The sequence below is a fragment of the Gobio gobio genome, assembly GCF_949357685.1.
Source record: "Gobio gobio genome assembly, chromosome: 21".
In the NCBI taxonomy this organism is placed as follows: Eukaryota; Metazoa; Chordata; class Actinopteri; order Cypriniformes; family Gobionidae; genus Gobio; species Gobio gobio.
The window spans coordinates 31,895,137-31,922,603 of record NC_137117.1 but is presented as its reverse complement, the minus strand read 5'-3'; the positions used below and the strand labels follow the sequence as shown (position 1 = coordinate 31,922,603).

Here is a 27,467-nt window from a genome sequence, read left to right as displayed (position 1 = left end):
AATATTGTTGGTTTAACTTCAGTAAGTTGCCTTAAAATTTTGGGTTCATTGAAATTAAAAATGTTTTTTTCATAAAATGCAATGCAGTGTTATTTTAGTATTTTATTTTAGTTGTGTGTTTTTGTCATTTCTATCTTGTATATATTTTTTTAAGTTTTAGTAACTCTTGTACTTTAACCTAAACATGTTTTTTGTTGTATTTTTCGTTTTTTTTTTATATTTATATTTTATTTATTGCAGATTTTTCAGTTGACAAAAACAATTTAGTAACAAAATCAACACTGGTACAATTCAAAACAATTTACTTTTAATCAGGCATGTTTTTGGCTAGATACTGTGACTGTAACACAATTTTGACTACAAATGAGTACCTGTATTTATGTTTTTTTTTTTTTGCTGTATGTTTAACAGCCCTATATTTGTGAAGGCTGTTGTATGTGATTTCACCTGCTTCAGCCGTTGCCCTTTTCAGTTTAGTCTCTGTCTCACAATGATCTTTTACACAGCTGCTGACATCAGAAAGAATGCTGTTATTTTCAAACACTCTGGGCTTTCTGTCTCCCATCTTATTTGTCTCTGTTTGTTAGAGCTACTGGGCACACAGCTTTTCTTACAGAGGTTATTTATCTCTGTTTAAATATACAGAGGTCACAAAATGCTTATAGCCTTTCCTCTAGAAGACAGACAGCTCTTAAAGCTTTCTGTCTTGTGTATCACCATTCCTATTTATGGAGATACACAACATCCTGATATCATATAGTGAAGACACTGACAACTAGTCACTTCATACTTTTGAATTTCTTTACATTGTTTTTTCTTTATGTAAACCTATGGCTCCATCTTTATTACTTTGAGGATTACTTTGCACTTTGCATAATTTTTGGTTTCTCAGAGACCCTTCTAGCGTTAAAATAACCACTTTTTGTCTTTAGTGTGAAATAACATTTTAAAGCTTTTTCCACTCTAAAGAAGCTTTTGTGCAATGGAAAGATTCCATGGATGTTAACCCTTAAATGTATGAATGTTTCGCCAATCATTACATATTCGGGTCTTTAGTGATCCTATATCTAACACGGATGGATCTCTACCCGTCGCGATACTATAAAACTCTCCCGATATTAGTGTAACAATCACAGAAGAATAAAATACAGCATGTTTTGTTACCTTTTGGAGCAGGGCCGTGCAGAGAGTTCGTCAGGGGCAGGGGCTCAAATGTAAAAAAGGGGCAATATGTAAATATAATATAATATATATATATATATATATATATATATATATATATATATATATATATATATATATATATATATATATATATATATATACCCTGTTCGGGCGAACCAGCCTCTTACTGCATTTCGTTGCCTTGTACCTGTACTTGTGTAATGACAATAAAGTTTAATCTAATCCAATACACATTATTATATATATATATATATATATATATATATATATATATATATATATATATATATATATATATATATATATATCCTTATGCTCATCAAGCCTGCATTTATTTAATCAAAAATACAGAAAAAACAGTAGCCTAATATTGTGAAATATTATTACATTATGTTCTTTTTAACTTTTTATTAATCAAAGAATCTTGAAAATAGTATCACAGTTTCCATCATTGACATTAAATCCTCATATTAGAATGATTTCTGAATGATCATGTGACACTGAAGAGTGGAGTAATGATGCTGAAAATACAGCTGTGATCACAGGAATAAATTATATTTTAAATTATTTTAAAATAGAAAACCATTATTTTAATATATTTCGCAATATTGCTGTTTTTTATTAAATAAATGCAGGCTTGATGAACATAAGAGACTTCTTTCATAATGCTGCATAATATTAAAGGAACTGTATGTAAGAAATGTATTTCAATTAATCATAAAATGGCCCTGATATGTCACTAGACATTAAGAAATCATGTTAATTTCAAATACTTATATCACTGACAACAGTTGTCCGGCCAAGATATTGTCATTTTAAAAGTGAAGTTGCAGCCCTCAACTGATGTTGATGTTGACATGTTGTGTCATGCCTGAAGCGCCACCCTCCACCTATCTACCAATCACAAAGTCAGTAGTGTTTCTGCATTCGGGTTGCCAGCTCTGCTCTAGTTAACACAGCTGCAGCTATAAACTTTTTGGATAAACAATGTCTAACTTTACGACACCTAAACGACCTCGTTATGAATAAGAAAAACGTTGTGACAGTGTCCGAAATAAAACAAGGATTTGTATAAGAGATGCCTTTGAAAGAAGGAGACGGCTGAAAACGGAGAATAATTTGAAGACTGATGCCAACGTTGCTAATTTTCTCCTGGACAGGTAAGGTTCATATGTTTGGCTAACTTGTACTTAATGTAAATGGACATTTCAAATATTCATGACAGTCGAACAAAGTTATGCATGTTCGTGCAAAGTAATGTTAGGTTAGCGCAGATGGAGGAGGTGGGTCATTGAATTGAAAAGGTAACGTTAAGGAATTGTTTGGTAAATAAAAACGGCGAGTCGTCATTCATTGCTAACATTAGTAATGCATTATCAGAGCCCGTTTCTCTGTCATTATGCTGGGACGTTGAGGAAAACAACATTAGCACGCCTATTATGGCAATGTGAAAACGTATTTGAGACAGTAGCCTAACGTTACCTCGGTAAAAATTATTCCTCATTCGTTCTTCGCATATATAGTGGACAAAACATGCTGCAAGTTGACCTGTATGACCATTGCTAATGTTATTTAGCTTTGCTGTAATTTTACTATAATATACTATAGTATTTTTTCATGTGGGAATGTACTGTCACATACGAGCGTTCATATTTACGATTATATTTGGCTAATCGCCATTAGTAAATGTTTGCCATTCATAATTACTTTATAAAACATCGCTCTTGAAGCATAAACATAATTAACAGAAAGAAAAAAAACTAACTGTGTACGACTCGTCACTTGCCATTGAAAGCTCCGTGTAGCAGCCTACGTTCCTGCTGCATCCTGCAGCCTATCTGGCAGCCTCGAGTCAGGGGGAGGGGGAGAGGGGATACACCGCTCAACAGTAATTTGAAAGTGATTGCAGTACCAGTTTTGGCCACAGTCCTACATACAGCTCCTTTAAAAAAATGGTAATAAGTCCTTTCCTGTAACCATTTGGCCAGCCTACACTTAGCTTAATAGGCCTGTAGGTGCCGGTGGCACTTGGGTTTTGTTAACTTTGATAGTTTCATGAAATAGTAAACGGTGTTTCAATATAGGCTACATAAATACAAGTGAATTTAACACTACTTACCATTAATGCGACTTTTGCTGCTGAATGGTTTTGTACAGGGATTTGTTTGTTGTCAGTTAAAATCCATTTTGTCAGTGATGCAATTTATAAAATGAGACAAACCGCAGGAAATTGTTCCACAAACGTTAGTTCGTCTGTCCATGTAATTTTCAACCGATTTATGAATAAGAACAGAAAATTATCGCTCCACTTCACATCGCCCAATGGAATTTGAACTTGCTTTGCCAGATCACGATTGGTTGGTGTATATACATGACAAACGGGCATTGGTGAATTGTGTAATACTTTAAAATATATAGCTAATATATAGATTTGTAATTAAATCAACACATTAGCTCTGATTATGGATGAAAAAAAAAATATTGGTTTATTTTTTTCCCGCGAGGCCACACACTCTATGAAAGGACCATATTTGGCTCGAGAGCCGCTTCCGAACAGTGGAAAATCAGCTGTCAATCAAAACGCACGCAACGCAACCCATAGCAACGCGTTATGGCAACGCCTCAACAGAAATTGTCCGACTTTTGAGCCGTTCGTTACTATTGTATACATTGTCATGTTATAATAATCACATTTATTTAGTTTTATTGACCACGATATTATCATTGATATTTGTCTGAGAGGGGCACTTTTGATTCATTTTGAAAAAGGGCAGGGGCTCGAGCACCCAAAGCCCCCCCCTCTGCACGTGCCTGTTTTGGAGCTTGGAAGGGTTCAGTTTGAGCAGATGTGATTCTGTCAGAGCTCATTTCCCAGTACATTCAGCATCTGGCTCATATTCGCATTCTATCATTTTCAACATCTTCAAAATCAATATTTTGAGCACCGAGAGCTTCTTCACCAGATCCACCATCAAGTGACAGTGACACTGATATTTGACTGCGTTCAGTATTTGCTTGGCAGTAAATCGCTGAGCCATTTCAAGTTTCGCTGGTGAGACTATTCTTTTGTTTTCTGCCATGAGTGAAACGTCACTTCATCATGTGGATCAGACATTGCCATATTCAGTCATCAAAGATTCAATTATTGTTGTACAGAAAAAAAATACTTACACTGGGTCTTTAGCGACCCTATACAATGTTTACAAAAAAAGTATGGGAAAACAGGCATTCTTTTATAATTTTTTTGTCTTGTTATATTGGTTATAATTAATTAATTTAGGAATTCTAAGAAGGTTGATGTCTAACTTAAAAAATGCATGAGAGGGAGGGTATAGTGAAAGATGAGGTAGGCCTATGCGTTTAAAGGTTAAAGGTTCTTCATGGAACCAGATGAAAATAAAGAACCTTTGCTTTTCATTTTAAAAGTGTAGAAAATAGTGTTACAAACTAAGTTGCCCAGATGATTTATTTGTGTGTGTGTGTGGGGGGGGGGGGGGGGGGGGGGTTGTGGATGGTACAGATCATCAATGGCTCCAGTGAAGCAGTGATTTAACCACTGAAGGAGTGAACCAGCTAACAAAAATATGTTTTGCTAATGTTTCCAGTAAGTTATGAAAAGGCTATTTCTAAATGTTCCCAGAACATTACAAAAAAAAGTCTTTGTTATTTGAACATTATACAAAACATTTAGGAAATGTTTGATTTTATTATTTTGCAAACATTATAGGGACGTTAGTTTTGAATGTTCTCTAAACCATCTGTAACAAGTAAAGTAACATTTAAAAAAACATTAGACAAACGACCAACTGAAATGTTTCAGAAAAGCGTCCCATGAATGTTATTAAAAAACAGATAACTTTGAACGAACTTTTTATATTACTGGAAGAACCTTGCCAGAACATTAGCCATAGACCCGAGAACATTCCCTGTTAACTGGGAAAAGTTACGTTTTTTCCCCCCAGTTAATTGGTGTGTTATACCCCTGACAAAAGACTCTCATTCCTTCCTCTCAGACACCAAAGAGCCGCAAATATTTAGCCATCAAAGTAGAGCCCTTCAACATTATCAAATTCTGTCTGAAAGCACCAATCACCGGCTAATGCTAATCACTTTGTATGGTGTGCGCATGCTAGTGAAAATCCACGTCTCGTTGATCACATGTCTATTGCATGTCAGCATGCATGTTCTTTGTGAGAGATAAACTCTCATTGTAAAGGCAGGAGTGTATTCTGCTTTTCTGAAATGCTTCACCGCTCACTTAGCGAGACCTCCGGCCTTCTGTTCCTTATCCCGCAGTTAGCGCTCTGATTATCTCTTTTCATGCAGACTAAACATCAAAGCATGTGAGCTTAACAAAACTGAGGGAAGAGCAAGAGGAAGCACGGTTTCGTTAAATAGGTTGTTTAAGGGAGTGTGAAAGATGCTCTAAACCTGTAGGTACTTGCCATCCCGTCAGACGTAGCGCTCACATGCTAACACAATAACTGGGCTGGTTGCCAGTACAATAAATCTAGAGCTATATGCCCGTAGGCTATAAATATATACCTGCATGATATTTGTTTGGATTATGAGCATCATTGGTGCCAGCTATTCGCTCATTGCTAAAAATACATATTTGTGGAATGGCTTAGAGCTGCTGGAGAGACTTATCCTGTACCCATCATAGCCTGTTTAACTCCAGGATTAGTACTTTAATCCGTTTTAACTAGAACCAAGTTTGTTGTTGAAACTTTAACGCCGCACTCCTCACTTGTGTCTTTGCTAGGGGCAGAATAATATGAGGTCCTGTCTTTTGCTATTTCCTTTTTGGTTTCAAGAGGATTTTCTGCTCTTTATTGTTTGTGCAGTGCAGGATGCTGGTGAATGTTTAGCGTGGGATGTCTGTCTCTTTCTCCTTATTAATGCGGAATTAGAGGTGTTGAGAACCTGCTGTAATTATTAATGTGTGGATTGAGGGGTCTGACACGTCGAGCAGGTGTGTTTGTGTGGGGGGAGTTTGAGACAAACGCTGAATGTGCTTTTGTCTCTTTCACATGAACATGCTCTCACGATCTCAAACATCTTTATTAGTGGTGCTTGCCTAAAACACTAAAACTCATAGATGTACTAAAAACAAGAAGAACATAGAGATTTAGCTGTTTAGTGTTTTGAGTAAAAAGAATAAAAATTATTGTTATAAATATATTATTATAGGCCTATATAAATAATTGTTATACATATAATTTTAATATAATTCCATTGCTGAGTATTTTCTCCTTAAAACTCCTGTGAACTAAAGACAATCTCAAAAACGTGGTTTGAAATCGCTGGTATTTCTGACGTCACAAACTACCTTGTAACCAATCAGGTTAACATGCCGGTGGGCTTAGCATATCATTAACTATGACCCCTCTGAAGCAGTAAAGTCTCAAAAGAAGCCATACCGGTATATTTTTCTGTTGATATGAAAAACCACGTAAATTTAGCAATATAGCGAGTGAATTATGATGAACTACACGTCTTTCTTCGCTGACATTCTATGATGTTTAAAGTGTTTCTAAGCTGATTTTTAGAAGGCAGACTGAGATGGCGAACGGCAACATGGTTTGTGTAGCATTAGCAACACATTTTTAGCTGTTTGATAACGTAGGCTGCGTCCGAAACCTGGAAAATGCTGCCTTCGGAGGATACATTTCAAAGCAGGAAGGCACCAATCCCCGTCCGAATCTAATGTTAGCTTCACTTCCTGTCTCCAGAGATACCTTCATCTGATCGATTTTTGAGGCAGCATATTTGTATCCTTCGCTGCCTTTGATATCCCACAATCCTGTGCTTTCCATTCTGTGACAGTTGAGCTGGAAAAAAAATATGCCGTCCAAAAGTTGCGTTTGCTGGTCAGTCTGTGTGTAAATGTACGTTTTATACCAACATTTCCCACTTCTGATGTAATTTCCAGAGAGAAATTACTAATGTAGTAATTAAAATATTTGTTTAGTTCTCACCAAAGCTCTCTCTATTTTGCTGTAGATCATGAAACGGTTACACTGCCTAAGAAGTCTGTCTGAAATCAGTTTTGTGAGGTGCCTTCATGCACAAAACGCTGCCTTACAAGTCATTGTCTGATAAGGCAGCTGATGAGTCACTGCCTAGGTTTTCAGACGCAGCCCTCGAGACACACACGAGCGAGTGACGTATGTACGCAATTTCCTGTGAAAGCCATCCCAACAGGTCTACACATTTATGACAGGCTTACCATAGTGAATCAGGGTAAGACAAAAACGCATTTTGGAAGAATGAATGATGACTCATTGTTTAAATTTGGTTAATTTTGAACCAAAAAAAAGTTGCATTGTGTACCCTTAAGACTTTATATCTCACAATTGTGACTTTTTCCTCATATTTGACTTGTTCATATCTCCTAATTGCAACTTTGTCTCATAAAATGAAACCACCCACAATAAAGATTTTTGCTTCGGTAGCATCACTCACATTTCCTCAAATCTAGTTTTATTTTCACCCTCGCTCATGTGTACCCAAACACTCCTGTTTATCCTGAGCAGTCCAGCTTGGACAGGTGAAAAAGTGCTGCGAACCACATCACAGTTAAGATCAGGCCTGTCTGGTCACGTCTGTGGCTTACTGACTTTGAAGTACATGAAGATGCCACATCAGAACGGTTTCCTCTGAACTTTATCAAACAAGCTCACAGACCCTCAACAGATTCTGACAAGATTATGCATCTTGTAAAAAATGTTAAGAACAGCCCTAGTTTGCATGGTCGCTGACCTGTGCTGAGTCTGTAAGGGTGTAACGGGGCGTTTCCACATCATTCTCACTCTTTAAAAGAAATCCATGGCAACCACGAGGCCACAATCAAGAGGCCTAGAGACTAATACACTGACACAGCCACTTCAGACAAAAAGAGCCTTTCTTTCATCTCTTGTATGCTGAGTTGACTCGCTTGTCCATTAAGGAAGTATGTGACAGCTGGATGGCATTTCCTTCATCCTTCAGTTGTGAGATTTGTTTCTCTCTTGTTCCGTTTTGGTCTGCCGTGTGGAATTTGTTGTTGTTTGGAAGTGAATGAGAGTTCGGTTGCATTAGCAGGAGGACTATAGACTCTAGAAGTCAAACACCAATATGATCCCTGACAGTTTGTTGCGATACTCCTCTGAGAGCAAAGTTCAGAGGTCAACATGTGTAGGACAGATGAAAATATTAGTGTGTCAGCCTTGAGCTTCATTCATTAAAAGGAAATGAGTCAGCAGGGGAGTTAAAGGGATAGTTCACCCAAAAAATATTTTTTTTATGTTTATCTGCTCACCCCCAGGGCATCCAAGATATAGGTGTCTTTGAATTGAGTTAAAGGGATAGTTCATCCAAAAAATGAAAAGTCTTATAAGTTTCTCCTTCACCCTAATGTTATTCCAAACTTGCATGACTTTCTTTCTTCTGTGGAACATGAAAAAGGTAATTTGAAGAATATTGGAAATAAAAAAGTTTCGGTTGCCATTGACTTTGTCTATTTTTTGTCTATGGGTCATTGACAAATAAAGCTTCAAAAAAGGTGTTCTTTCAAAACTGATGTAATGCATATTTTTGAGTAATTTCAGTTGTTAAATAACATCTCAAAGTGTTTAAATTCATTTTTTGAGGGTTTTGTCAGGTGGTACAACCATTTAGTTGTATGTATGTATACTGTAGTTGTACATGGAAAGTGTAACAACCTACCCTTAGCAGTTTTTACCAGCATTTGAGAGAGGGATCTACAAACCTTTTTACCCTGCCACAAGGATCAGTTGGGGTCATCTGGTTGATGCATTATCATGTTTACCTTGTTAATTCATAAAAGAGCCATGTTTGCAATTGTGCCACCCTGACATTTGAGAATATACAAATTGCTGGACAGAAGTTTTTCAATAATCTCAACAGCTTTAAAACTATTTGTTTATATGAAAGGATGCCATCAGTTTTTAATAAGACAACATTTTAACGTTTTTTTAGTCTGTTTATTTGTTCGAACAGTTGCGCCACCTGACATTTTGGGGTTTAAGATAAACTTAATATGAAACAAACTTAAAATAATACTACAAATGAATTCAAACTAAATAGGTTTTGAATAAAGTGTTTAAAGAATTTATACAATTATTTTAAAAGGAAATAATGCACTTGGACACAAAAATATGCATGTCATGTCATTGACCCCTATGCAATGGGTCAATGGGAACTAAAACTCTTTTTTCTAATTATTCTATAATATAATATTCTTATTCTAATCTTCAAATGATCTTTTAAGTAACACGTTGGACAAATCCCGTAAGAACAGAGCATGTTTGTCTGTTTTTGTCAATGGTTTTCACACATCTGGCTGCCATCTTATCTTGACTGCTTGACGTCTACTTTCATTGTATGGAAAAGATCAGCTTGGAAATCCTGCCCATCATCTCATTTTATGTTCCACACAAAAAAGAAAGAAAGATGAGTTTGAAACATGAAGTTGAGTGAATGAAGTTTCATTTTGACCAAAATATGACCCCAGACTTTTGACCTTGCCAGTTTATTATTCTGCAGCAAATAAAGATAAACTTGCTGGACTGAATATGTGTGTGAATAATTGTGTGTTTTATGATTAGTAGTCAGAGGGGCGACTCTTTGCTAACTGCGTTTCAGGTGGTCAAAATGATGGGTGAAGAAAACACCTGCTTCTCTCCTCCCTCTGTCCCTTCTCGCTCACTTTGTTCTCTGGAGCGCTGCCATTTAATTAAACCTCAGGTTCTGTAGACTGGAAAATGAAAGCCTGAGACGCTATATGAGGTGTGGAGGAATGTGAACAAGCTCTGGTGGGAAATCTCAGTGTAATGCACGGTCTAATGGGTTGCTGCTCACTATGACAAATGTTTGTCTTTTGTGACACTTGATTTGTACTGACTGAAAATGTTTTAACCTTCAGAACTCTTAAAATGTCCAGCATGTAGTGCATAAAATATTAGTTTTAAAGTAAGATGTTCTGGGCTGTTTTTTAAGCATAGAAATTAAGGTCAAGCCCAGTGTTTAACCTACAATATAACATGTTCTTTTTCTTAACTGTGGAAGTGCTCTTTGTACACTACCAAAAGTTCATGTAATGCTTTGAAGAACCCTCCAAAAACTCAAAATAGGCCTTTAAGTATGTGTAAAAAGTATTTTTATTTTGGAAACAACCTAGATTAAATTAACACAGAACATTTTTGCATCATGTTGCGGATGTCAAGTCAAGTCAACTTTATTTATATAGCGCTTTTCACAAAGTAGATTGTTTCAAAGCAGCTTTACAGTGTTAAACAGGAAAATAATGCAGCATAATTTTATTCAGCCGCATAGCCACTCCGGAAAAAACGCTGATGTCATCAGCCCATCTCAACCATCACACAGCGACAGTGTGGGCTTTAGATCAATAATTTGATCAGTAATTTAGTTTATTATTTAGATTTATTTCGATGTTTATTTGAAAAATTTAGTCAAGGAAAGTGACTCTGATAATTGACCAAACTCCAGAGAATCTTTTAACACGACTCCAATCAGGCAAAACCTAGGACTGATCAAGTTAAATAATAAATAAAAAAGGCTTTTGATGATTTACACATTCAAATGGAGCAATCCTTACATTTTAATTGAATAATTAAGGATTAATCAATTATATGGAATTTTACTATTAAATTGAAACTTAATTTATTTTGACTACATGCTTGATGCGTTTAGTATTGTGCCAGTGAAGACCATACACAAACCTATTAAGATAATCTTTTATTACATCACATTTCCAGTTATTTTTGGCCATAGTCCTTAACATTGATGGGGCCAACAGACGCCTTCTCCCATTGTAGATCTGAGGAACAAAATGATTAGTGAGAACTAAAGTCATGAATGACAACAACAAGTTAGAGTTAGTCCATACCCGTAAGCAGCCGATCACTTCCACTTCTGACGCTACAAGTGCTGTCACAGCAGCCACACACCTGGTTAGACTCATCTGCGGACACCCAACTGACAAGAAACAACCTCAGTTAAGCTGGAGACAACCAATTTTCCTGTACACCCATCTGGCAGGCAACATACCCATTAGCAGAGAATGAACAAGCTTTTTGCTCAGAACTTGAGGTTGCTGCAGCCGCCTTCAAAATGCACGTGATGTAGACCTGCAAAGACAATCGTTTGTACACCATGGTAGCATATCATACAAATAGTTGCACAACTAAAACATACCAGTCCACTGTCTGCTTGCTGGAACCTGAACACCTCTAGTTGAAACCGTAGCTTATCACCTTGAGTCCGAGGCATAAAGTGAGATGTGGATCCTGTGAACTTGGCATCAACCAGGCACCTGTAAACAGAACCCAGTTAGAAAACCTACAACCCTTCTGGAAGCTGGTATACATGAGGTAGCACCTCTTACCCATTATTCTCAATAAAGGAGTATCTGGGGACAGAAGCGACATCAGGGACTGCAGTAGCCACGCAGCTGTCCACAAACACACGGACGGGAACATGGCTGTACAAAAGCACTGATGCTTCAAGATTTATCATGTCACCCAGGAAGTACTGGTTAGAAGGTCGCTCAAACATCCAGTCATCTGCAAAGAAAGGGTCTTAGCACAGGTTCACAAGCACGCAACAAATCTGTTTGGGATACACCAACCAGTCATGAGCTTGAGGGAGAAGACAAAGACTTCCTCCGCAACCCTAGTTGAGGCATATGGGATCCAAGTGGGCATTAAGGCGTCGCTGCTCACATTATGTGTTCTGTAGGAGTTAAACAAGCATCATCTCATGTCCATAAATGTCAGATAAGCAGATCCAGCGGGTCTCAAATAATTTAATCCTCACCTTGGATAGTGACACTCGATACCAACCACCGCACTACTGCTCCTGACAATAGGAACACCATATGAAACCTCTTGTGGAGTGTAGATAATGTTGTATGTATAGACAAGCTCATCCTCAGTCACCTAAAAAGAAAAGTTAATAGAATACGATCATTGATATTTTTGAACGGTCCCTGTGAGTAAAATCAAAATAAAACCCTACCATTGATGTGCTGCTACATCCATGCAGTTCAGACTCAAAGATGAGCACTTGAGCAGAAGGATCCTCTCCAGTTGCAGTACATCCTCCCAGTGTAAAAGCAGAGGACAACAGTGGGTTCCCAGTCCCAAAGAAGTCCTTCATCACTTCCACATATACTGAATTCTCTCCACACTGAGCAGCCACACTGTTGGCAGGGATAGGATGCGGCATATCAAAAGGAATGTAGGGTTGCTGCGGTTCTTCTGGTAGACTTGGAAAGCTCCACGTCAGTTTCGCCACTGGACCCTGCAACAGCTCTTTTGATTGAACACCCATAAGATCTTGAGAAGGCTTTCCAAAGTCAGTCCTGACTGGTGTCTGGACAGGAAACTGAGTAGAGAATGTTTGTGGTGCAAATACAGGTTTACTGGGAACCACAGATATCCTGGAATCAGCCTGTTGAGAAGCTTGAGCTAATGCCCTAGGCCTAAACTCACTTGGACTGCGATTATGTGCTGCTCTTGCTCTCCATTGTGCATCAGAAAATCCAAGAGTAAGAAAAACCACCAAACCAACTCCACTCTGCCAAAACCCCATTATTGCCAAACTTGATTCCACAACACTTTAGGGTGCTACCATCCAATTTTATACAGATGTAAATCAGCATGGCTCCACCTTTCTCGTGACAAGCATAATTTTTCTCTGCACCTGCCAATTTACTCAATCAACATGTCACAGGTGAAAGTCATTGATTCTTTATTACTCAGGATAAAATGAACTGCCAAATAAAGGCATGTTATTCTCTGAAACACAAACAACCGAACACAAACAAGTCTCTTTTATTCTTCCTTTTTTATTAAAATCAGAAACATGGCCACAGACAGAATTGTACACTAGAGTATCCAAAATAATAATGTTGAGTATGTTTATAGTCAGGTTTAGATTGTAACAAACGTTCTTCTCTCACATCAACAGCAATCTTCACAAGCCGGGACTGAAATGGAGCAATTTAGTTCAGAATAAAAGGAATGCAAGATCATAACATTGATTTTATAATAGATTCACTTCTCTATTTTTCTCTACTTCTCAGTTTTTTCCCTGTTACAACTGTCATGATTAGGTTGATCAATTGAGTGTGGATTAATTGTAATTGACTTCATTCCTTCTTGAACTACACCATATGCTGGTCAGCACCAAAAGACAATAATCTGAACTGTCTACTAAACAAAATTGATCTAAAATATTAACAGATACGAACAAAATTAAAATAAAATAAACATTAGTCTCCTACGCAATTTATGTTGTAAATACAGTGCAGCGTTTCCGTGTCAGAATGCCAGTTCTGTATTGGCCGACGATGACCACGACGCATGCGTGTGATGCTGACGCAGGAGCTGGCCAATAATGAGGCGGCGTTCTGACTCTGTATTTACAACATAAACTGCGCAGGAGACTGACGCAGACGAGAAGAGATTGTTGAATAAAGTTGTTGTTTTTTGCGCACAAAAAGTATTCTCAACGCTTCTTAACATTAAGGTTGAACCACTGTAGTCACATGGACTACTTTAACAATTTTTTTCTACCTTTCTGGGCCTTGAAAGTGGTCGTTGTGTTGCTTTCTATGTGGGGTCAGAGAGCTCATGGATTTCATCAAAAAATATCTTAATTTGTGTTCTAAAGATGAATGAAAGTTTTATGGGTTTGGAAACACATGAGGGTGAGTAATTAATGACAGAATTTTCATTTTTGGGTGAACTAACCCTTTAAAGTCCTCCATGAACCGGAAGTAGCAACTGATTTTTCTTCAGTGCTGTGACGTATTTCCAAGTGAAAAGGAATATTGAATAGAGGACGGGGTTTTACTTCAGCGCACCTCCTCTCCATCTCTCGCTCATAGCAGACTGATGGTTGAACAGGAGAGGTTAATGATATTCAAACCAAAGCTGTCAAACTGACGTCATCGGAAAAGGAACACCATTCCAGACCAGAAGGAAATTCAGATTTTGATTAAACATTACGACAAATTTTTTTTCTGTGTATTAACTTGCACGTATTAATTGTTCACCCTAAGACCAGTAATGTGTGCTAACCAGGGGTGGTTTCTTCATTAGTGTGATGCACCACCAAAGTGTGAAAGGGACGGATTTTTCAATCACGTTCAACCCCAGAGTTACGCAGTCACTATTCTAGACTGTTATGCCTCTGGATATATATAGGTTTTTCAAACAATCTCCAATACTTAAACGATTTGATTGACAGCAGTAGAGGCAAAGTTGGTCCGAACGAGGAGTTCTGCCATGTGGTATGAATGTTCTGGGCATATGCGAAAAATCTTGTGATATTCACTCCTGTAAACACATGAAAAATGCAAAGTTTTGATCACTGTAGCGCCACCATCAGGTCAAATGGGGTGAGCCTTAGTGACGTAGACAGGGTGGGTACTACACTCACGGCAAAAAAAAAAAGCCTTTTAAAGATTTACGCATTCAAATTGAACAATCCTTACATATTTTAATTGATTAAGGATTATTCATCATCATCATCTTCTTCCGCTTATCCGGGGCCGGGTTGCGGGGGCAACAGAGACGCCCAGACTTCCCTCTCCCTAGCCACTTCCTCCAGCTCTTCCGGGGGAACCCTGAGGCGTTCCCAGGCCAGCCGGGAGACAGCGTGTCCTAGGTCTTCCCGGTCCTAGGGGTCTCCTCTCGGTGGGACATGCCCGGAACACCTCCCTGGGAAGGCGTCCAGGAGGCATCTGAAATAGATGCCCGAGCCAAGTCATCTGGCTCCTCTCAATGTGGAGGAGCAACGGCTCTACTCTGAGCTCATCCCGAGTGACCGAGCTTCTCACTCTATCTCTAAGGGAGCACCCAGCCACCCTGCGGAGAAAGCTCATTTTGGCCGCCTGTATCCGGGATCTTGTCCTTTCGGTCATGACCCAAAGCTCATGACCATAGGTGAGAGTAGGAACGTAGATCGACCAGTAAATCGAGAGCTTCGCCTTACAGCTCAGCTCCTTCTTCACCACGACAGACCGGTACATCGACCGCATTACTGCAGAAGCTGCACCGATCCGTCTGTCAATCTCCCGTTCCATCCTTCCCTCACTCGTGAACAAGACCCCAAGATACTTGAACTCCTCTACTTGAGGCACGAACTCTCCACCAACCTGAAGTGGGCAAGCCACCCTTTTTCGACTGAGAACCATGGCCTCGGACTTGGAGGTGCTGATTCTCACCACATTAGGTGCGTTTACATGGAGCACTGTAATCGGTTTAAAAGTCCAATCCGAATGAAAATGTTCCATATAAACACCTCAATCGGAATAAAAATGGCCAAACCGAATGAAATTGTAATCGGTTTGAGAGGGGTGGGATAAACCTTTTCATGAACCGATCAAACGAAAAATGTCACCATGTAAACGACCTGATCCGAATACTTTGTACGTGTTTCTGTGACGTGATATAGCCTACAGCGCGCGCCTCCACCACTGAAGAGCGCCGCACTCACACCAGGCAAATGTTGACAAGACAGGAAAGTAAATTTTTCTGAGGTATTAAACGTTTTATTTCGTAACATGTTATGAACATGATGTTGGAATAATGACACAGACATAGCCTGGCTACACCATCTCATCTTGACAGCGTTTGTCCTAGGCTTCAACTGCGCCTGACAGAAGAATTTATTTTTCTGAGGTGATTCTTATACTTTACAACAAATAATGAATAGCTTTTATAAAACTGTCCTGGTGGCCGTTGAGAGTTGCCATTTCAACGGGGAACATTCAAGTTGCTGGAGAGGACGTGTTGACATTTCTCTGTTTCTCGTAAGTTACATATTTAAAAAAAGTTCAACAACTGCTTCAAATTGGTTTACCCACGGTCTTTAATACTTTTGTTAATATTTATACCTTTGTGATTATGGTATCTTTCCTTAATCATCTGAAATATCTATGCGTTTAGTCTTGCTGAGCATGTCTTGAATGCTTTCATTCATGTTTCACCGTACATCCTATGTTTTTATTAATCATTTGGGTGCATTTTATTGTTAATTTTGTGTTTTTCAAAATAAAAGAATTGAATTCATTTTGATTCCACATTCATCATTCACAGCTGTTGAAATAGCCATTGCATTGGACATAAATTAGTTTACTGAAAAGTCAGCACATGTAAACACCAGATCAGTTTAGATAACGTCTCATGTAAACAGTCCACCGAATCTTTCAATCGGAATGATTTAAATCGGAATGACAAAAAAAGTGCGCATGTAAAGTGGCTATTGTTCCTCCTGAATCCGAGGTTCCACTATCGGCCCAATTCTCCTCTCCAGTACCCTGGCATAGACTTTCCTGGGGAGGCTGAGAAGTGTGATCCCCCTGTAGTTGGAACACACTCTCCGGTCCCCCTTCTTGAAAAGAGGGACAACCACCCCTGTCTGCCAGTCCAGAGGTACTGTCCCCAACCGCCACGCGATGCTGCATCCGAGACTTGAGGTATCTCGGATCTCATCCACCCCCGGTGCCTTGCCACCGAGGAGCTTTTTAACTACCTCGATGACTTCAGCTTGAGTGATGAACGAGTCCACCTCCGAGCCTTCAGCCCCTGCTTCCTCAATGGAAGACATGTCGGTGGGATTGAGGAGATCCTCGAAGCATTCCTTTCGGCGCTTTGCCGAGATCCCGAAGCGCAGATGTTTCGAAAACACTGCTCCGAACTGTGATTCGAAACACCCATGTCACGTGACTATGGCTAAATGAAGCTTCGAAGTGTTTCATCAGGTGGTGCCTGTCGAAACTGCGTTGATTAAAGGGGGCGGGAACAAACCACACAGTCACACATCTGTATGAACCTAATTCCCCACAAAGTTTAAAAGTGAAGTAAATCCATCTTCACCTGGTGGGTTTTTGTGAGAGGAGAGAGATTTCGTGATAGCAGTGATTTTGTGATATAAGTGAGATTTATAGTGCGCTTTGGTTAGTTAGGCTATATTTAGGCTATATTTAAATGAGATATATTGACTGATAGGTACAGACAGTGACAGATAGGATAGATATAGTGACACATTCATATAGGCTAAGTTAGATAGTGACAGATAGCACAGCATAAGTGAGAGATATAGAATTATATAGATGCATAGGTGATATATAGATAGATATATTAATAGAATAGATAAAAATGGAGGTTCCACATAAGAGATGCCGTACATTTTTTTATTGCTGAACAAATAATCATTTACAAACAGCATGGCAATAACAGAACATTTTTGTATTACAAAATACAGATCAGGTGCTTGAAAGTACAGTAGAAAAATATATCAGGCAAATCATAATAAAAGAAACCAAAAACTTTGAAGGGGCTAGGGTTTTGTTTGAAGATCATTTTCTTCTATAATGGAAAAAAGACTGATTGCATTTTCATAACTTTGAGGGCTTTTGTATATGAGTTAAACTCATTATGAAATTAATAAAATTGTGGTTTCACCTTTAAGAACTTGCATTTGTGTATATAAAATTTTCCCAGCATGAGGATGTTGTTGATCAGGAAGTTATCTTTGTTATTGTCCATTACAAGAGATGCCGTACATCTGTGGTGTGGGACCATTTCCATTTGGAAACACCAAATAAAGTGAGATGTGTGTATTTTGATAGGCAGCTAGCCTCGATGCACCATTTGAAGAGCACTCATCCTGGCATTTAGGAGGGTGCGGAGGACAACAAGTGTCTCATGTGAGAGGATTTTTTTAAAGGCTGGAGAAATTGTATGTAAAAAAAGAAGTCAGCTAACTCCTTATTATATATTAACAGCAGAGCAAATAATATTTTTGAATAAAAATGTTATGTAACAAATGTGACACATTGTGGCTTTATTTATTTTATTAATGTTCATTTTTCATGACCACAAAAAAACTATAGTTACTCACAATGAGGAGGCTACAGGTTACAAAACCAAGATCATGTTGTTGTCAGACAGATGTTAAAAAACTTGTATTTTTATTTTACATGGATCATTGTCAAGGTTATTTCAGATCAACACATGCAAGTGACCACTAGATGTCGCCGTAGAGACGGGATTCGGATTGATTCGAAGCTTCGAAACAATATGGCACATTTGCTTCAACTGTTTCAGTGCTTCACGAAGCCTCAGTCTGCCCATCACTAGATATCCCCAGTTGAGGTCAACAGCTGCCACTGTAAACCGTTTTGGTAGGGCACTGCTTCCCCCTCCTGAGGCGTCGAATGGTTTGCCAAAATCTCTTCGAGGCCAACCAATAGTCTTTCTCCCAGGCCTGATTTTTTGCCTCTACAACTACCCGGGCTGCCTGTACCTGTCAGCTGCCTCAGGAGTCCCACAAGCCAGCCAGGCACGATAGGACTCCTCCTTCAGCTTGACGGCATCCCTTACTTCCGGTGACCACCATCGGGTTCGGGGATTGCCTTCTTGACAGGCACCGGAGACCTTACGTCCACAGCGACAATAGAGGTGGAGAAAATGGTCCACTCTGACTCAATATCTCCAGACTCCCTCGGGATCCGGTCGAGGCTCAGCCGAAGGTGGGAGTTGAAGATCTCTGACAGGGGGCTCGGCCAAACGTTCCCAACAGACCCTCACAGTACATTTGAGACTGAATAAGGATTATTCAGTTTAATGGAATTTTACTATTGATTGAAACATGTAAATCTTATTTATTTTGAGTATACAATCTTGGTTTCAAATCTTTAGCAGTTACAATAGGGCTTCAGCACTACAAGCTTGAATCATAGACTGCAAACAAAACATGGACATAGTATCCGTGACGTCACTCAAAAGGTTTCTGAAGAACAGTTTTGTAGCCTAAAGTCGGCCGTTGTCATCTTGGCAGTGCATCCCCACACTCGGATAACTGAAAATGGGCAGAGGCGGGATGCGGGTGGAGCTGAGGTGCCTGGTTGCTAAAACCATGACCATCCATCTCAACCATAGCAGCAATCCACCTGTCACTCAAGTGGCTCTGCCCTTGATTATGCAGAACTTTAAGGCTTAATATAATTTAAATGTCATGAAGGGCAAAATTAGCTGTATAGACCAAAAACACTTTGTACCAGGCTGTAAAAACTTCTGCAGTAAAGTTGAGCGTTTTAACATGGGGAGATACGGATTTGACGCCTTTTTGGAGCCAGTCGATGAATTGCAGTTTAAGTCACTTCCGTGTTGGCTTCAAGAGAGACCACAGGAGGTTCCCGCTTTGCTTGAAGCCCCAAAAATATAGAAGCAAAAGTATCCACTAAGCACCAGAAAGGATGTGATGCCATTGGAATGCATTTTAGGGTTGTAACAGGCCTAGCCCTACAAATGACTTGGGCAAAATATCAGTCCCCACACAGGCTAGTAGTAAAGAGGCATTTCATGGTGCATATTTGAACCGTCAAATCATGTAACCTGGATGGATGTGTTTAGTATTGTGCCAGTGAAGACCATACACAAACCTATTAAGATAACATTTTATTAAATCACATGGCATTTCCAGTTATTTTTGGCCATAGTCCTTAACATTGATGGGGCCGACAGATGCCTTTTCCCATTGTAGATCTGAGAAAAAAAAAAAAAACAAGATTAGTTAAGAACTTAAAGCCATGAATGAAAACAACTAGTACAATAACAAATTAGTCCATACCCGTAAAAGGCCGATCATTTCCACTTCTGATGCTACAAGTGCTGTCACAGCAGCCACACACCTGGTTAGACTCATCTGCGGACACCCAACTGACAAGAAACAACCTCAGTTAAGCTGGAGACAACCAATTTACCTGTAAACCCATCTAGCATGCAACATACCCATTAGCAGAGAATGAACAAGCTTTTTGCTCAGAACTTGAGGTTGCTGCAGCCGCCTTCAAAATGCATGTGATGTAGACCTGCAAAGACAATCGTTTGTACACCATGGTAGCATATCATACAAAGAGTTGCACAACTAAAACATACCAGTCCACTGTCTGCTTGCTGGAACCTGAACGCCTCTAGTTGAAACCGTAGCTTATCACCTTGAGTCCGAGGCAGAAAGTGAGACGTGGATCCTGTGAACTTGGCATCAACCAGGCACCTGTAAACAGAACCCAGTTCGAAAACCTACAACCCTTCTGGAAGCTGGTATACATGAGGTAGCACCTCTTACCCATTATTCTCAATAAAGGAGTATCTGGGGACAGAAGCGACATCAGGGACTGCAGTAGCCACGCAGCTGTCCACAAACACACGGATGGGAACATGGCTGTACAAAAGTACTGATGCTTCAAGATTTATCATGTCACCCAGGAAGTACTGGTTAGAAGGTCGCTCAAACATCCAGTCATCTGCAAAGAAAGGGTCTTAGTACAGGTTCACAAGCATGATACAAATCTTTTTGGGGATACACCAACCAGTCATGAGCTTGAGGGAGAAGACAAAGACTTCCTCCGCAACCCTAGTTGAGGCATATGGGATCCAAGTGGGCATTAAGGCATCGCTGCTCACATTATGTGTTCTGTAGGAGTTAAACAAGCGGTCATCTCATGTCCATAAATGGTGGGATCAGCAGATCCAGCGGGTCCCAAATGATTTAATCCTCACCTTGGATAGTGACACTCGATACCAACCACCGCACTACTGCTCCTGACAATAGGAACACCATAGGAAACCTCTTGTGGGGTGTAGATAATGTTGTATGAATAGACAAGCTCATCCTCAGTCACCTAAAAAGAAAAGTTAACAGAATACAATCATGGATATTTTTGAACGGTCCCTGTGAGTAACATCAAAATAAACCCTACCATTGATGTGCTGCTACATCCATGCAGTTCAGACTCAAAGATGAGCACTTGAGCAGAAGGATCCTCTCCAGTTGCAGTACATCCTCCCAGTGTAAAAGCAGAGGACAACAGTGGGTTCCCAGTCCCAAAGAAGTCCTTCATCACTTCCACATATACTGAATTCTCTCCACACTGAGCAGCTACACTGTTGGTAGGGATAGGATGCGGCATATCAAAAGGAATGTAGGGTTGCTGCGGTTCTTCTGGTAGACTTGGAAAGCTCCACGTCAGTTTCGCCACTGGACCCTGCAACAGCTCTTTTGATTGAACACCCATAAGATCTTGAGAAGGCTTTCCAAAGTCAGTCCTGACTGGTGTCTGGACAGGAAACTGAGCAGGGAATGTTTGTGGTGCAAATAAGGGTTTACTGGGAACCACAGATATCCTGGAATCAGCCTGTTGAGAAGCTTGAGCTAATGCCCTAGGCCTAAACTCACTTGGACTGCGATTATGTGCTGCTCTTGCTCTCCATTGTGCATCAGAAAATCCAAGAGTAAGAAAAACCACCAAACCAACTCCACTCTGCCAAAACCCCATTATTGCCAAACTTGATTCCACAACACTTTAGGGTGCTAACATCCAAATTTATACGGATGTAAATCAGCATGGCTCCACCTTTCTCGTGACAAGCATAATTTTTCTCTGCACCCGCCAATTTACTCAATCAATATGTCACAGGTGAAAGTCATTGATTCTTTATTACTCAGGATAAAATGAACTGCCAAACAAAGGCATGTTATTCTCTGAAACACAAACAATCGAACACAAACAAGTCTTTTTGTGTCTTCCTTATTTATTAAAATCAGAAACATGGCCACAGACAGAATTGTACGCTAGAGTATCCAAAATAATAATGTTGAGTATGTTTATAGTCAGGTTTAGATTGTAACAAACGTTCTTCTCTCACATCAACAGCAATCTTCACAAGCCGGGACTGAAATGGAGCAATTTAGTTCAGAATAAAAGGAATGCAAGATCATAACATTGATTTTATAATAGATTCACTTACATGTTTTCTCCCTGTTACAACTGTCATGATTAGGTTGATCAATTGAGTGTGGATTAATTGTAATTGACTTCATTCCTTCTTGAACTACACCATATGCTGGTCAGCACCAAAAGACAATAATCTGAACAGTCTACTAAACAAAATTAATTTAAAATATTAACAGATACGAACAAAATAAAAATAAAATAAACATTAGTCTCCTACGCAATTTATGTTGTAAATACAGTGCAGCGTTTCCGTGTCAGAATGCCAGTTCTGTATTGGCCGACGATGACCACGACGCATGTGTGTGATGCTGATACAGGAGCTGGCCAATAATGAGGCGGCGTTCTGACTCTGTATTTACAACATAAACTGCGCAGGAGACTGACGCAGACGAGAAGAGATTGTTGAATAAAGTTGTTGTTTTTTGCGCACAAAAAGTATTCTCAACGCTTCTTAACATTAAGGTTGAACCACTGTAGTCACATGGACTACTTTAACAATTTTTTTCTACCTTTCTGGGCCTTGAAAGCGGTCGTTGTGTTGCTTTCTATGTGGGGTCAGAGAGCTCATGGATTTCATCAAAAAATATCTTAATTTGTGTTCTAAAGATGAATGAAAGTTTTATGGGTTTGGAACCACATGAGGGTGAGTAATTAATGACAGAATTTTCATTTTTGGGTGGTCTAACCCTTTAAAGTCCTCCATGAACCGGAAGTAGCAACTGATTTTTCTTCAGTGCTGTGACGTATTTCCAAATGAAAAGGAATATTGAATAGAGGACGGGGTTTTACTTCAGCGCACCTCCTCTCCATCTCTCGCTCATAGCAGACTGATGGTTGAACAGGAGAGGTTAATGATATTCAAACCAAAGCTGTCAAACTGACGTCATCGGAAAAGGAACGCCATTCCAGACCAGAAGTAACTTTTCAGATTTTGATTAAACATTACGACAAAAAAATTTTCTGTGTATTAACTTGCACGTATTCATTGTTCACCCTAAGAACAGTAATGTGTGCTAACCAGGGGTGGTTTCTTCATTAGTGTGATGCACCACCAAAGTGTGAAAGGGACGGATTTTTCAATCACATTCAACCCCAGAGTTACGCAGTCACTATTCTAGGCTGTTATGCCTCTGGATATATATAGGTTTTTCAAACAATCTCAATTACTTAAAACCATTTGATTGACAGCAGTAGAGGCAAAGTTGGTCCGAACGAGGAGTTCTGCCATGTGGTATGAATGTTCTGGGCATATGCGAAAAATCTTGTGATATTCACTCCTGTAAACACATGAAAAATGCAAACGCGCCAAACATTTTTGCGTCCAGTTGCAGACGTCAAGGAAATTTACTTTTTCTTTTTCTGAGTCTCTGTCTATACATGTTTGGTTCCAGTCAGGCGAAAAAATTAACATTTCACCTGGGTGACATTGAATCAAAGAGGTGCGTTGTGTTTTAAGGATTATGATATGAGACACTTGAGCTTGCGGCAAATGGTTTAGGATTTCATGAGCCATTACATATTTTTTATTTTTATTTATATTTATTTTTTTATTAATAATTTGGGTGCATTTTATTGTTAATTTTGTGTTTTTCAAAATAAAAGAATTGAATTCATTTTGATTCCACATTCATCATTCACAGCTGTTGAAATAGCCATTGCATTGGACATAAATTAGTTTACTGAAAAGTCAGCACATGTAAACACCAGATCAGTTTAGATAACGTCTCATGTAAACAGTCCACCGAATCTTTCAATCGGAATGATTTAAATCGGAATGACAAAAAAAGTGCGCATGTAAACGTAGCTATTGTTCCTCCTGAATCCGAGGTTCCACTATCGGCCCAATTCTCCTCTCCAGTACCCTGGCATAGACTTTCCTGGGGAGGCTGAGAAGTGTGATCCCCCTGTAGTTGGAACACACTCTCCGGTCCCCCTTCTTGAAAAGAGGGACAACCACCCCTGTCTGCCAGTCCAGAGGTACTGTCCCCAACCGCCACGCGATGCTGCAGAGGCGTGTCAGCCAAGACAGCCCCACAACATCCGAGACTTGAGGTATCTCGGATCTCATCCACCCCCGGTGCCTTGCCACTGAGCAGCTTTTTAACTACCTCGATGACTTCAGCTTGGGTGATGAACGAGTCCACCTCCGAGCCTTCAGCCCCTGCTTCCTCAATGGAAGACATGTCGGTGGGATTGAGGAGATCCTCAAAGCATTCCTTCCACCGTCCGACGATATCCCTAGGGATGGCTGACGCGAAACTGACGTTTCAGCGCTTTGCCGAGATCCCCAAGCACAGATGTTTCGAAACACTGCTCCGAACTGTGATTCGAAACACCCATGTCACGTGACTATGGCTAAATGAAGCTTCGAAGTGTTTCATCAGGTGGTGCCTGTCGAAACTGCGTTGATTAAAGGGGGCGGGAACAAACCACACAGTCACACATCTGTATGAACCTAATTCCCCACAAAGTTTAAAAGTGAAGTAAATCCATCTTCACCTGGTGGGTTTTTGTGAGAGGAGAGAGATTTCGTGATAGCAGTGATTTTGTGATATAAGTGAGATTTATAGTGCGCTTTGGTTAGTTAGGCTATATTTAGGCTATATTTAAATGAGATATATTGACTGATAGGTACAGACAGTGACAGATAGGATAGATATAGTGACACATTCATATAGGCTAAGTTAGATAGTGACAGATAGCACAGCATAAGTGAGAGATATAGAATTATATAGATGCATAGGTGATATATAGATAGATATATTAATAGAATCGATAAAAATGGAGGTTCCACATAAGAGATGCCGTACATTTTTTTATTGCTGAACAAATAATCATTTACAAACAGCATGGCAATAACAGAACATTTTTGTATTACAAAATACAGATCAGGTGCTTGAAAGTACAGAAGAAAAATATATCAGGCAAATCATAATAAAAGAAACCAAAAACTTTGAAGGGGCTAGGGTTTTGTTTGAAGATCATTTTCTTCTATAATGGAAAAAAGACTGATTGCATTTTCATAACTTTGAGGGCTTTTGTATATGAGTTAAACTCATTATGAAATTAATAAAATTGTGGTTTCACCTTTAAGAACTTGCATTTGTGTATATAACATTTTCCCAGCATGAGGATGTTGTTGATCAGGAAGTTATCTTTGTTATTGTCCATTACAAGAGATGCCGTACATCTGTGGTGTGGGACCATTTCCATTTGGAAACACCAAATAAAGTGAGATGTGTGTATTTTGATAGGCAGCTAGCCTCGATGCACCATTTGAAGAGCACTCATCCTGGCATTTAGGAGGGTGCGGAGGACAACAAGTGTCTCATGTGAGAGGATTTTTTTAAAGGCTGGAGAAATTGTATGTAAAAAAAGAAGTCAGCTAACTCCTTATTATATATTAACAGCAGAGCAAATAATATTTTTGAATAAAAATGTTATGTAACAAATGTGACACATTGTGGCTTTATTTATTTTATTAATGTTCATTTTTCATGACCACAAAAAAACTATAGTTACTCACAATGAGGAGGCTACAGGTTACAAAACCAAGATCATGTAGTTGTCAGACAGATGTTAAAAAACTTGTATTTTTATTTTACATGGATCATTGTCAAGGTTATTTCAGATCAACACATGCAAGTGACCACTAGATGTCGCCGTAGAGACGGGTGTCGGATTGATTCGAAGCTTCGAAACAATATGGCACATTTGCTTCAACTGTTTCAGTGCTTCACGAAGCCTCAGTCTGCCCATCACTAGATATCCCCAGTTGAGGTCAACAGCTGCCACTGTAAACCGTTTTGGTAGGGCACTGCTTCCCCCTCCTGAGGCGTCGAATGGTTTGCCAAAATCTCTTCGAGGCCAACCAATAGTCTTTCTCCCAGGCCTGATTTTTTGCCTCTACAACTACCCGGGCTGCCTGTACCTGTCAGCTGCCTCAGGAGTCCCACAAGCCAGCCAGGCACGATAGGACTCCTCCTTCAGCTTGAAGGCATCCCTTACTTCCGGTGACCACCACCGGGTTCAGGGATTGCCGCCTTGACAGGCACCGGAGACCTTACGTCCACAGCGACAATAGAGGTGGAGAACATGGTCCACCATGTTGAAGAGTTGAAGATCTCTGACAGGGGGCTCGGCCAAACGTTCCCAACAGAGCCTCACAGTACATTTGAGACTGAATAAGGATTATTCAGTTTAATGGAATTTTACTATTGATTGAAACATGTAAATCTTATTTATTTTGAGTATACAATCTTGGTTTCAAATCTTTAGCAGTTACAATAGGGCTTCAGCACTACAAGCTTGAATCATAGACTGCAAACAAAACATGGACATAGTATCCGTGACATCACTCAAAAGGTTTCTGAAGAACAGTTTTGTAGCCTAAAGTCGGCCGTTGTCATCTTGGCAGTGCATCCCCACACTCGGATAACTGAAAATGGGCAGAGGCAGGATGCGGGTGGAGCTGAGGTGCCTGGTTGCTAAAACCATGACCATCCATCTCAACCATAGCAGCAATCCACCTGTCACTCAAGTGGCTCTGCCCTTGATTATGCAGAACTTTAAGGCTTAATATAATTTAAATGTCATGAAGGGCAAAATTAGCTGTATAGACCAAAAACACTTTGTACCAGGCTGTAAAAACTTCTGCAGTAAAGTTGAGCGTTTTAACATGGGGAGATACGGATTTGACGCCTTTTTGGAGCCAGTCGATGAATTGCAGTTTAAGTCACTTCCGTGTTGGCTTCAAGAGAGACCACAGGAGGTTCCCGCTTTGCTTTAAGCCCCAAAAATATAGAAGCAAAAGTATCCACTAAGCACCAGAAAGGATGTGATGCCATTGGAATGCATTTTAGGGTTGTAACAGGCCTAGCCCTACAAATGACTTGGGCAAAATATCAGTCCCCACACAGGCCAGTAGTAAAGAGGAATTGTGGCGCATATTTGAACCCTCAAATCATGTAACCTGGATGGATGTGTTTAGTATTGTGCCAGTGAAGACCATACAAACCTATTAAGATAATATTTTATTAAATCACATGGCATTTCCAGTTATTTTTGGCCATAGTCCTTAACATTGATGGGGCCGACAGATGCCTTTTCCCATTGCAGATCTGAGAAAAAAAAAAAAAAAAAACAAGATTAGTTAAGAACTAAAAGCCATGAATGAAAACTAGTTAGTACAATAACAAATTAGTCCATACCCGTAAAAGGCCGATCATTTCCACTTCTGATGCTACAAGTGCTGTCACAGCAGCCACACACCTGGTTAGACTCATCTGCGGACACCCAACTGACAAGAAACAACCTCAGTTAAGCTGGAGACAACCAATTTACCTGTAAACCCATCTAGCAGGCAACATACCCATTAGCAGAGAATGAACAAGCTTTTTGCTCAGAACTTGAGGTTGCTGCAGCCGCCTTCAAAATGCATGTG

General features: G+C 39.6%; 2 protein-coding genes across 2 annotated transcripts in view; one reads left to right on the top strand and one right to left on the bottom strand.

Moving 5' to 3' along the window:
• tcea2 (transcription elongation factor A (SII), 2) overlaps positions 1-27,467 on the top strand; it is a 774,534-nt gene that overhangs the window by 90,286 nt on the left and 656,781 nt on the right. The gene's annotated exons all lie outside the window — the stretch shown is intronic.
• Positions 10,968-16,830, bottom strand: LOC307117260 (zona pellucida sperm-binding protein 3-like; the record flags this gene model as incomplete). Its single annotated transcript, XM_079802051.1, has 9 exons — positions 10,968-11,029; positions 11,099-11,187; positions 11,260-11,339; positions 11,407-11,524; positions 11,597-11,774; positions 11,840-11,943; positions 12,028-12,149; positions 12,229-12,597; positions 16,756-16,830. 9 exons carry the CDS (start codon positions 16,828-16,830, stop codon positions 10,968-10,970), a joined length of 1,197 nt encoding a protein of 398 aa, XP_079658177.1.